Here is a 12840-nt window from a genome sequence, read left to right as displayed (position 1 = left end):
CCAGTGCGGCCCCTCTGGTAAGGCATCCAGTGCTTGCCCAACAGCACCCCAGGCCCGCAGGCACCCCCAGGCCCACTTACTCACGGCTCCACGCCAGGGCCCTGCCCGTCAGTCGACGGGAAAGGCCACTGGCTGTGGCGTAACCCAGCTCTCCCTCGCAGCTCAACCTGGGGCCGCTGAGGACTCTGGTTTATTCGCGGCGCAGCACGTCGCGCTCATGCTACGCACCTACGTGCACACAAGAGACGACCCCGCCTTCGGCTCCCGGCCGGGTAACGCCGGTGCCGCACGGCACAGACAGCAACCAGCGCAACGCCCGGCCTCGCGCAAACCTGCGGCGCCGCTGCACCGCACCCGGCGCCGGGCCCCTCCCGGGCTGCAGCGCGGTTCGCGCGGCAGGTGAGGCGCGAGCGCCGCGGAGCCAATGAGCGCCGGGGCGGTGCCGCGCGCGGGGCAAGTTTGCCGGTAGCGGGGCGGGCACCAATCAGGGCGGGGGCCGGCTGACGCAGGGGCCAATGGGCTTGCGGTGAGGCGGGGCGCGCGGTAGCCGGTCCCGGCGCCCCGGGAGCGCCGTGCGAGGCGCGGGGCTGAGCTGAGCTCCGCTGCAGCTGCTCGGTGCCGGCGCGGCGGGGATGCCCGCCGGCGGGGTGTAGAGGAGCGCCCCGGTGCCGCGGGAGGATGTCGGGGAGCGGCGGAGCGCTACTACTGCTGCTGGCGGCAGCCGCGCTGCTCGGTGCCCCGGCGGGCGCGCAGCCGGTGGGGGAAGCCGCCTGCCGCCCGGTCCGCGCCGCCTTCCAGGTGCTGCAGCCCGGAGCCAAGTGGGTGCCCGAGAGCCCCGTGCCAGGTGAGACCGCCCGGCCCCGTGGCCTGCCGCCCCCCTCCCACTCTGGGGCTCTCCGGTGGGCCGTGGGAGACGGTCGGTGTGCAGGGTGCCCGCTGTCCCGCCCCCTCTCCCCCGCGGCTGGGGTGCGGGGCTGCCCCCCTGGGCTAAAGCGGAGCCTGCGGTGGGGTCCCTGAAGCGGGGCTTTCCTAGGCGGGCGGCTCTCTTACTGCTCTCCCCCGTCCTCACGGCTCCGCCGAGCTGTCCAGTGCGCAGTGTCCCTGCCCGGCGAGCGGAGGCACCGCGTACCCGTCCCGGCTCTACCTGTCCTGGATCTGCCCGAGAGCCGCTTATCCACAGTGCAGCGTGTGCCAGGCAGGGGTGCGGTGAGCAAAGCCGTAATCCCGGGGAAATCCCGCTTTGTAAAACCACGCCGAGAGCATCCAGACCCTCGTCCCCGTCCCGAGCCCACGGGCTGCCGCAGCTCCGGGAAAACGGGGCTGGGAACGGGGCAGCCCGGCGTTCTCCGAGCTGTGCGAGTACCGTGCGGGGTGCTCTCGGGGAGCTGGGCAAGGCGTTACTCTGCTGTGCCATTCAACGTTACAGGTGGCTGCCGCACCGAACCCCACCACCTATGCCCTATGCACCTGCTTTCAGTATGTATACTTCGTTCCTATTTAAAAATGTAAGTGAAACAATTGGATTCCTTGCCTTTTTAAGGCCCTTTTGCAGCTTTTTGGTAACTAGGGAGTGCCAGCTCCTCCAGTGTCGGCTGTGCACTCAGAGCGTGTACGCAAACGGATGGGTTTTGATAGCTGCGTTACGGAGCTGCCTGGAGAACTCGGTGCTGTTGTGTTGGGTTGAATGTGCAGCGGAGAATGCCTGCCCTGAAAAGCTTTTGATCAAAGTAGGAAAAGGAAGAGATAACAGGCAAACGTGACAGGCAGGGGAGGTGCAATGAGATCATCACCAGCAGTAACTGCTTTTAATAATGATGTGTTGAGTTATGTTGCTTGCATTCGGTGTCGCACAGGCCAGAAGTACAAGAGTTGCTGCAGCGCAGGAGAGGGAGGGGAGAAGCGAGGTGCCTAGGACTGGGACTGCAAGGAGTTGTGTCTGCTGGTGCAGATTCCAAATCCTTTGGTCTGTAAGGACTGTAGCAGTGCCTTAGCTTACCAGCAGCTGTTAGATTTAGCGGGAGAGTTTAGATGCAAGTCCTGGTGAGGACTGAGGGGCACCTCCCCTGCCCCTTCCTATGCTTACATCCCCTTCCCATATAATTTTTGCCTATTTTATTAATGCTCCCTTCAAAGAAGCTACAGTAGCAGCATCTCTTCTCTCTCTGTCCCAAGGGACATTGGTCTCCTGGTCAGTATGGAGGTAGTGCTGGGACTACTTTGCGATGAAATGTTTCTATGGAAAGTTGCAGGGAGGGGAAAGAGCTGCTCTTAGCGCTGCTAAAATGACAATTTCAGTTGTTTGTAATCAAAGAAACGTCTTCCCTTGCTTTTGTGAAAGGTGGAATCCCTAAGTAACTTTCTTGGAGTGCATTTTTATGGGGAGAGGTGCTGGAGGGGCAGGCGGCTGGCCAGCTCCTGGTGAGTCCCTGTGTTGTGAGTCTCGAGGGGCTGCCACGCTGCAATGTGGTCGGTCCTCTCCCCAGAAGCTGGTGGCATCCTCCATCTCAGCGGTGTGTGGTGTGGTGCTGCCTGGGCTGTAATTGCAGTGGGCGCTTTTGCCTGGGCATCTTCCCTTCCCAGCAGGGTTCAGGTTGCTGGAGTTGCTCAGTTGTGCTCTTTCCCCCGCGGAGCCCCAGCTGCATCCCTGATTTTTGGGCGGAGAAAAGGAGCCTGTTGCCTCTCTGCAGAGCCTGTTGGTAGCTGGATCAATATCTCGTAACAGGGCTGGTGTTTCAAGTGAATGCTTCCAGCTTGTTATGATAATAAAGTTCCCACATATCAAATCGAAAGTGGATTTTACATTTGCCTAAGTACATAAACTTTATCATAATTAAAGCAATGACTGCTTCCTTATACTTTGGGTCTGGCCCATCTTGCATGACTGTGTAGTAATTACACTTCAGAGCACTCGCTGCTTCTAGTAGCAGCTGCATAAATCTCTGTAATAGGGGAACATCACTCAAGGACTATTTTCCAGGCTTCTGTTTATTGCTTTTCTTTCTTTCATACATCTGTCAATTAAAAAAAGTTTTGGCGTTCCCAGCCACAAATCACCACGGAATCAATTCTGAGAACCTCTGCCTATAGATCATATCAGCCTGGAGAAATCGAGGGTTTAAACAACTTATTTAAAACATGAGGGTTTTTTTTTTTTTTTTTTTTGACACAAACAGAAAACAATGACTTCTGGAAGCCACATTTTTGCATTGTGAGCAGTTGTGGCTGAAGGCTTAAGTAGAGGAAATGCTGCTGAGTTGCAACACTCACGGGAGGAATGTCCCACGGCTCCGTTTTACTGGATCAGTGGTGCGTGGGCTGGGGGGGACATCGGCACAGCGCTTCCTGTAGAGGAGCCCAGCTCCACCAGGCTGATACTTTTAATTAAAATGGAAAAAAGAAAAGAAAAAGGCAATTTTGATAAATGTGAGGGAAGTGTCGTGCTGTTTCATGAGCAGTATTAATGTTCCAGGAGTAATTCTAGCTGAAGGCATGCATCAGACACTGAGCAGAAACTTGGTCTTCTCAGGTCCTGCAGCCTGGGGACCGGGTTTTTGCAGCTCTGAGCATGCTTTGGCACGGAGGTGGGGGAGCAGCACGACCTACCTACTGTCAGCTGCGGCTGACTGTTCGGAGGGGTGGGAGGATGTAATTCATGCCAACAGCTCGACTGGAGCCCGATGAGCGGTCTCGTGCTGGAGAGGAGCGCAGGCAGGGTGATGGGAGAGTGCTTTTCAAGGCTTTTCTGAAGTTGAGGCTTTGTGCCAGCTCATGAGCCAGCCTGCGGTTATGTGCTGGGGTAACTTCCTCAGCCGCTCACATTCATTAATAACTAAATTATCTTTTTCTTACACTGCCTGTCTGGATTTTCTTCTTCCTTTTGTCTTTTTTTTTTTTTCCCCTGCATAATTTCTCATGTATAAACAGTAACTTGAATTTCCATTTTTTCCCTGATCTATTTTTCTCTGCTCTTTGCCATTCAGATTTCTTTGTGTTTGTGGTGACACTCCAGATAATTGGGCTGGTGCATGTGGGTAGAGGGGCAGGGGCAAGTTGCTGCCTTGCCGAAACGGGGAGAGGGAATGGACGTCTCTGCCCTGGACCGTATGAAAGCTGAGCAATATTTTTCTCAGCAGAGATATCTGCTAGCGGGTCAGTTTTCTTCCTCCCACGGCAGAGTGCAGTTTTCAGCTTCTTGTTCGTTCTCTTTGATGGAAGTAAATATGGATTCACCCTAAGAAAATAGAGGAAATTAAACTTTTGCTTTTGGACTTGAGGTGTAAAGCTTTATAACTGGCTGGCTGAGTGTGTCAAGCTTTCTTCTCTCTTTTCTTTTCTTTTCTTCTTTTTTTTGGCACCTGATGTGTGCCAATGTACAACTTAAAAATTAAAAATCCCAACTCTTCCTGCTGGACTTGATGCACCTTTGTGTGCAAGCTGGCTCCCTTTGTACTCCTGCTCTTTTATTCTGTTTTTCCTGAGTGGGAGTAATGGTACTTCTCCCCATGCAGCCTTTCTCTATCTTAGCATGATGGTTTAAGATCTTGGTTTGCTAGATAATTGAGTTTTCTGTTCTTAATTATTTCAGGCCTGCAAGTTGCTCTCTTGATAGTTAAGAGAGCAGGAGCAGAACCCTAAAGTTTAGTAACCTCCCCAGGCAGCAGTTTTATAGTGAGATCATTTTTTTCTTCCCCCCCCCGGGGTTAATTTTAACAACATCCTATACAGTGTTCTTCCCAGTCTTTGGAATGACTGTAGGGTGTGTGCATGTGACTGTAACAAATGCGGATGGTCAGTGGGTGCCCACAAAATGAACTCCATATTTTTGATTACAGTATTGTTGATTTGTTAGGAGGAAACTCTTACTCTGTAACACCTCTCTATTTTCTCCATAACGTCTTTTTAAAAAGATGCAGTGTTACAGAGCGTTATATTTGCGTGGCAATCATCTGGCCAACACTGCAAGGTTCGGAGAGGAATCCAGAGTCAGATGGCCTTGTGAAGCACAAGATGGAACAGAAAATAAAGTATAATTAAGCAGTAATAAATATCCCATGTAGTACCCATATTGTTCCAATTTTAATCACCTATTGAACAAAGTTGTTTTATAATTTGTATCCTTTAATTAGGTTTTAAAGATCAGCACTTAACCTGGGTTTTGAACAGTCCCATTTCCTTTTTCCCCCAAATGTGGAGCATTAAAAGCCAGTGACAGATGCATGACCCCCTACTCAATTTAAAAGAAGGTTTTTAATAAAAAAAAAAAAAAGTCTTGAAATAGCTGGGGGAAAATCTGCTACATTTAAAGGCTGAATCACTGCTTTTATCTGTTTAAAGCAAGATACTGACTGCGAAACAATTAGGGAAAGAATATAAACACAAAGCAGCAGCTTTTTTTATGGGTAATATTAACGAATTGGTGAGCTAAGAGGTGGGACAAAGCCCTCTGACATTTCCAGACCACAGAAGGTAAAGAGTGCATGGGTAGCAGAGCCCTCCCATCGCGTGGAGAGGGGGCTACAGCAATGTAACATTAAGGAGGGACAGGTTCTTATTTTGGCAATGCCTGAGGTAAATTTGGGGAGAATGTTAATCTGATTTAAGCTGCCATTGGGTCCGAGTGGGCAGGCTGGTGTGCCCCAGTGGAAAGCACGGCTTGTCTGCCTGTTTCTGATGACAAGGTTGGAGCTATCCTGAGATGCTTAAAGTCAAAATACAGTCCTCAGCCTCACGAAGGAGTCCACAACTGTCTGCAGATGATCTCGAGGGGGTTTTTGACATTTAATCCACTGAAATTATTTTCACTTCTGCTGTACTAACGGTCTATCAGTGGGAATAATTGTACATCAAAGTCAAATGTCATGCTTTAAATTCACTGCTACCCAGTCTTCAGTAAAAATTCCCCGTGTCAGGAGAAGGAGGATGAGGCAGGGTGCTGCTGAAATTACTGCAGCTGTAGAGATTAGTCTGTCACCTTGGAGCGTGTGCGAAATTACCGGAGCATTTACATGGCTGTTCCCCAAGATGGCATAAATGGCACAGTGCTCTGACGGTGCCCGGCATCCCCACGCCTATGGAAGGGGCCACAGCCAGCTCCTCCTCACCCATGGGAGCTGCGTGTTAGAGGGTCAGGCTCCTGGGCTTAGCATTGCATCGGTATCACTGATCTTGCAAAGATTGGTGTGTGAGCATCCAAATGCAATTTAATAAAACTGATGGAGTAGTTTGTGGGACGCTTTCTTTCCAATAATGAGTTTGTAATGATCTATTGCAGAAAAGAAGGTTGTTTGCAAGGGCTGAGACTAGCATTAGGAGGTGTAATGGCTTGAAACTTTAAGAAAAAGGGGAGTGTGTAGGCTGGGAGATAAAAACAGTCTTAACTGTTAACTCCTTAACAGTAAGGACCATTAGGCAGTGGAATGGGCTTTGCTGTCTTGCAAGTCTGAGCTATCGCTGGAGGTGTTTGTTAGATAAAATACTTGGAGGAGGTGGATTGGGAGGCAGGGGGTAGAATTTGATGACTCACAGGACCTTTTGTATGGCATTTATGGACCCAAAAACATGCAGCAGTTTAATTCATGATAGTGTCTGATCCATAGCCTTGTGGTGTGTTTCCAGGTGTTGATGTCTCTGCATCCACCATGCTCTGGAGCATACATGGTTTGCACAGCTCCTAGCATGTGGGATGCAGGACCTGGGTCTCTTGGGTTGTGCTTCAGCATGAGTGCAGAGGAGGGTCCTCCAAGCAACAGCATGAAAAAAAACCCAAACATATTCACAGGTCAAAAAGCACTGTCCCTGTTTCATTGATGTCTGCTGGGGTCAGCGGGGTGGGTTAATGGCTTCTGGGGGACTGGGGTCCTGGACATCAAAACCTCCTTTCCTTACTGTTGGGATTTACGGATGGGACTGTTTGGGTCTGCTTGCTGTCTGGGAAAGCCATAGACAGAAAATAGCAGGCAGATGGGAGTCAGGGCCCCGTTCCCTGGCCCTCTGTAGCAACGCTCTGCGCCAAGAAGGACCTTGTCCCTGGCAGCTGATAAGAGCCTGTCCTGCCTGTATTGACCTGTTGCATTTACCATGACGTTTCTGGTCACTGGTGTTAGTTGTCTATCTCTGTAAAACGTTTTAAGCTGTCAGAGTTAATTCTCAGGCTCTTTCCTCCTCCTCCTCCGCAATTGCTCTGCTACAGCATGTGTCTGTCTTTTTACTTACTTCACAAAAATAAAAATCCATTTAAAAGGAGAAATTGGCTTAATTGCTAAAAAGAAGGAGGGGGGTAAGTAGATGACCTTGCTGCTCCCTATCCCTGGCTTTAACTTGCACAGATCTCTTAATTGCCATCTCTCAGATTTTCTGTATCGGTGTTTCCATCAATTGTGGAAGGCGCTTTTTTTTTTTTTTTTTAATTTGAAATCTGTCCTAATATAATAAATGTAGGAGGAAATAAGCTTTGTATTACCATGAAATTTATGGCCATATTTTACTGTTACAGGGACCACAGTAAGCCTTTTTGCAGTGTAAATTGACTTAGATTTGACTTTTAAAAACCTCTTTAACTTGCTGTGGTATAACCGCTTCTCTCATTAACGCACTGTCTTGCTGTTAAATGGATTTATGGTCCCTGTTTTTTTTTTTTTTTTTCAATACTTGAAATACCCGTCACTGAGCTCGTCTGGAGTGGGTCAGCTCATGAACCACTGAGGCATGGTCTTTAGATGTCAGTGGCACTGGCTCTTTGTCTGAGGTCTTGATGAAGGGATTTGTGCTGTGTACCCTGTTTTGTAGAAGGAGAAACTGAGGCAGCAGGTAGGGATGGAGGTGGGACCAGTCCCCAGTGTTGTGGGACCAGTCTTGCGCTGGGCCTCTTCCTTCCCCTTTGCCGTGTGCTGTTTCGCAGTGACGGCAGATCTTGCATTGGTTAAAGCTCCTTTCTGCACGTGGAAGGCACGTTGCAGATGAAGTGTTTCATGTTGTTTTTAGCAGGCTGTGCTTGGGAGGGGATGGGGCTGGAGGGAGGAGGGTTTCTGCTGTTGCTGCTTCTGAGCTGACAGCTGATTTTTCCCTCGGCAGCGTGCACGACTCTTCTTCAGGAGGTACGCGATTGAACTGACATTAATATTAATCCTGCTCTTCTAGAGTACACTTACAAAGGTGACTTTTGACACTTTGTAGTAATTAGTGAGAGAGTGGATGTGGTTAAAAGACTCTTAAGAAGGAGAGGGGAACCTGGAAGGATGCATAATCCTTCCAGAGCAAAGATGTAAATTACCAAACTTGAGGAGAAAAAAAAAATCTCTACAGCAAACAGAAAGGCAGAGTGAGGGCTCAGGAGTGCGTGGACCCTTCACCCTGTCTGGCTGCTGGTCTCTGGCGTAGGGACTGCTTCCTAATCCTGGTTCTGGCTAATGCTAAGCCTAACAGGGAGCCGCCCCTGCTCTGGCGTGCCAGGGGCATGCTGCAGTTCGGGTGGCAGACGCTCAAATGGGAGCTTCTCGCTGCTGTCTGGCCCTGGACAGCTGTTTTTAATGGAGTTCCTGCTTACTGTTTGAGTTTCTAACAGCAGCATCAGATTAGATGTGTCTTGCACGATGAGGGCTATTTGCTTTGATATGAGCTTGTTGCTCTGCTTGTGTTTGCAGGGCAACAGTTTGCTATTGAAAGTTGATTGAGAATGAGACCTCTGTGTTGCTGCCACTTCCAGCTCTTCTATCTTCTCCTGTTTTCTGAACCCAAAAGATCAATATTTTCTTCCCAGATGTTATTGCATTTTGGCTAACAACACTTCTCCTAAGATGAAAGCGAACTGTCTCTCCTGCCTTCAGGAGTGGGAACTTTGGGAATCTAAACCCCCAAAGTTTAGCATCGCTGATGAGTGCTTTGAGTTGCAGCCTCAGATGCCAGAGGAAGCGATGCTCCTCTTGCCTTTGTACCCTGGCTGTTGTACCATTCTGATGAATGGGTGGAGGTGCTGCCCATGCATCCACGCAGTTGCATGTCTGCTGCTGCAGAGGCACTTGCCTTTTGCGATGCTCAGTGAGTGCCTCAGGTCCTGTCCCTCTGCAGCAGGTCTTGTGCAAGTGAAATGCCAAACTTTGGGCTTTACCTGTTGTGATGGAGGAAGAACAGGACAGCGAATTTGGTGGGAGGACTTAGGAGATATATACAATATAGAAGTCTGCACTAAAAAAAGTGAATTGTTATTGTTGTGCCCTCCTGTTGTTACTGTTATTGCTGTGGATACAAAAGGATGGAGATCACAGGCAAATGAAGCAGTTGTTATTTGTTTTAAGTCTTTATGCAAATTACAAACATATCCTGCATGCTGAGCTACGCATATTGCTCTATTCCTTGTAAATCCACAGCTTCAAATCCTGGTTCCTTTTTCCATCGCCCACTCCATCTTTTCTGGCTGCCTGCAGCTCCTTACCCATGTGCTGGTAGGCATGCGGGAGGCAACAGGGCGATGCTCTGTGTCGCTCTGCTCAGCACCAGCGCATCAGTGGATGGAGTGCATGGGAGCTAAAGCAAGCAGCGTGCATAGCAAGCTCTTGGGGGCTACTGCTCAGCAATCCTGGCTCTGCCTTATCAGTGATCTCCTTTGGCTGAGCTGCTTGCTCAGGACAAATTCCAGATATATCATCAATTTGCCTAAACCGTAATTGCAGTGGTACCAATGTATAGCATTGGTTTCTTCTCCAGTCTCAGCAATTCCACCTGCTAATGCAAGTTTTCTGCCCTTCTTGTGTCTCTCTCCAGGGTCAGATCTGCAAGTATGTGTCCCGAAGGGCTCCACGTGCTGCTCGAGGAAGATGGAGGAGAAATACCAGGCAACAGCTCGCCTGAACATGGAGCAGCTCCTGCAGTCTGCCAGCATGGAGCTGAAGTTCCTTGTCATCCAGAATGCTGCGGTCTTTCAAGGTGAGCGCTGGGGGTGGTCCAGGCACGTGACAGGAGGAGGTGGCACTTCTCCTCTTCTTCAGCACCTGGCAATTGGAAGTGCAGGTGGTTGGAAGCTTTCTGTTCACTTGCTTTCATATGTTTGTATATGTTATATATGCTTATTTATGATAAATAATACACCTGGTTTGGTGCATAGCTGCTCTGAAGGGCTTGTCCTAAATATTCTTGTAGCTGAAACAGCAAATGAACAGGTTCAGTCTTTAAATTTACAAGTACAAATGTAAAAAGAAATGAAAAACCCACTTCTCCAATAATTAAACCATCTGTGCAAGTACCATCTTCTGTGATTCTGCCAGTCCCAAAAACCATGTTGCAGTGATGTGATCTGGTTGCAAATGCAGTCTAATGCTTGGTAAGCATCTCACTAAAATGTGTGTATTAATTATTGTTATTCACCACAAAAGAGAGTTGATTATTCCATGTGAAGGTGGGTAGAGGCTGCATTGTTCACAGGTGTGATCCCTGGTGCTTGCCATGGGATGTGTGAGTGCTTAGTAACCTGATGCCACACTACATGGTGGCAACTTTCTTCTTTTTCTAATGATAATGTGATGTATTGTCTTTTTAGCAAAATTCCTTTGACAAATATTTTCTACTGTGGATACACACCAGTTTGTGTCACTTAAATCTGCAATTTATGCAAGCAAAACTTACTCCATCCATGGTTAATGTGTGGTGAAATGATTGCCTGTTTGTTGAGTGCTTACCTATTGAGGTTCCATCGTTCTGTACTAATGACATTTTTGCCTATATTTAAAAAAGCAAGCATGAGTAATCAAGCATTTTTGCCTTCATGCTGATATTTTTGCAGAATAACTGATTTATTTTTGTTCATGCCTCACTAATAGCAAGACCCAAAGCCTGTGGGATCACGGCAAAGGTCTGTTCTGGTCCACAACAGACTGATAAAGTCTAATGTGTTGTTTTCTCAACATAAGATCAAATAAATTGCTGAGGAGGTAACAGCATTTTTTTTCCCATGCTTCTTAATGCAGTGACCATTAAGTTCCAATTCTGCCAAACAGAATGGGGTAAAACTAATGAGAGATTAGTTTCCTAGGCACTGGAAATGTGGATTAGCCTCAGCAATGGTGAATAACCTGGCTGGAATGCAGTGTCTGTCTCCTTCCCTACCATTTGATGAAACCATTGTAACATTAGAGTTTTTAATTGTTTGTGGGAATGATGCCCTGTGTTACTACGGGTTGTGCGTAGCGTAGCAGAGTTGGGTACTCTAGCTCTGAACTTTCTGCATCTTCTGGAGAGAGCTGAGTCCCTTTTTTTTAAAACCATTATTTTCCATCCTGGCCATGAGAGCCTTTTCCCTGTGCAGGGATTTTGGAGCTGATGTTACTAAATGCTGAATTACCATTGTTCTTAGTGATGGGGAAGAAAAGCATTTAATTGAGGAATTCCTGACCGCTTTTGCTTGTAAAAGAGATCATGACTAATTTTAAAGACCTTCTGCAATCCCATTGTAGAAGAGGAATTCCTATCTGGAACCATTGAGGAGTTCACTTTAATTACCTTGTATAAAATGTTTTGGACTTGGAAGGGCAATTAATTAGACTTTGAAAATCATGTACTTTTGTTATCTTTAAATTTGGTCTCAAAGTCTATAGAAGAACACTTTTTTTAATAGATGGATCTTTTGGGTGCTGCTTGTTTAAGAGTATTTTGATGGCTGCAGTGTGAGGCGCTGTTCCAGCTATAGAAATTGTGCTTGGACTCAACACCCAGTGATCTGATTTCTTGTGTCTTGGCACTGCTCGTGGTAAGGGACAGGCTTCTGACTCAAGACATCACTAAGGGATCTGGCACTGAGGTGTGATGGATGTTTCAAATCAAACCCCACCAGTGTGCCACTTGCTTCCTCCTAAGTTGCCGAGCTGTGTGCTGTGACGGCTGGTTGGAGGTCAGAAAACTTGCTGCTGCCCTGGCACAGCTGGGGAGTGTAGGGTACCCGTTGCAGGGGTGTGCCTGGGGCTGTGCAGGCTGTGTTCAGCTATAGGGGAGGGTGCTGGATTGGTCAGAGAAGAGGCACTCGTGACCACTGTTGGAGCCCCCGTGGTCCCCGAGCATCTCCTGCTTTGGCATGGTGGTTTGTTCAAAGCTGGCGACAGATGCCCTGTGGCTTCAGGTACTGGGACCGAAGGAGTGGTATAGCTCAAAGCAATGCCAGCTCTCGCAGCTGTGCTCTGGCAAGGGAGAAAGCTCTCCACGTGTCTTGCGTTGGGTTGGACCCCAGCGTCTGCTGAGGACAGATAATTGCACCACTCTCTAGAGCAGAGGTAATACGTGTTGGTATGGAAACAGATCCTAACCACTCATATTAAAACACAAACATGAAACCTTTCAGAGTTCATTTAAATATTTTTAGCCTTCGCATCTAAAGGGACTGCTAGTCTGACAAACTAAATCTCACCCAGATGTTATTATTTTGCACCAAATTTAATTTCTTCCCGCTGATGCTAGAGTGACATCTCTGCTGATAAAGATCAAGGGAAATTGTCTGGCATTTGCAGAAAATCTCATCCAGGCCTATCTGTTACAATGTTCACTTAGCAAAGTTTATTAGATTATTAGTTTTAGACCCTTGGGCTTTTTCTTTATTGCAGTTGAGAAGAAAAAATCCCAACCAAAAAAAAAAAATAATCCTCCCTTTACTAAATCTAAACGGTACAATTAGCTCATGGTCTTATCTTACAGGTATTTTTTAAAATTATGAAGATGATTTAAGTAGTGATCCAATCCTTTGGAAACTTGCTGTGTTTGACAGTGTTAAAATGGATTGTAGCTGCCTTGACTGCAGTTAAATCTTACTCTAGAATTTCTCTGGGGGCAGGTTTCTTGCTTTCCTGCGATACATCTGATGGTACC

The 12840-nt window shown here is 48.0% G+C and overlaps 1 protein-coding gene across 1 annotated transcript in view; it reads left to right on the top strand.

Annotated features, from left to right (window-relative positions):
- The first annotated feature begins 616 nt into the window (after positions 1 to 616).
- Positions 617 to 12840, top strand: part of GPC3 (glypican 3) — a 149915-nt gene continuing 137691 nt past the window's right edge. Inside the window, exons 1-2 of the mRNA XM_086756401.1 lie at positions 617 to 844; positions 9757 to 9918. Of these exons, the coding sequence (XP_086612527.1) occupies positions 679 to 844; positions 9757 to 9918 (328 nt within the window). The 5' untranslated portion in view covers positions 617 to 678. The remainder of the gene's footprint in view (positions 845 to 9756; positions 9919 to 12840) is intronic.

The sequence above is a fragment of the Chlamydotis macqueenii genome, chromosome 11, assembly GCF_036417535.1.
Source record: "Chlamydotis macqueenii isolate bChlMac1 chromosome 11, bChlMac1.mat, whole genome shotgun sequence".
NCBI classification, from domain to species: Eukaryota; Metazoa; Chordata; class Aves; order Otidiformes; family Otididae; genus Chlamydotis; species Chlamydotis macqueenii.
Note: the sequence above shows the minus strand (reverse complement) of the source record. Positions and strands in the feature narration are given on the sequence as shown.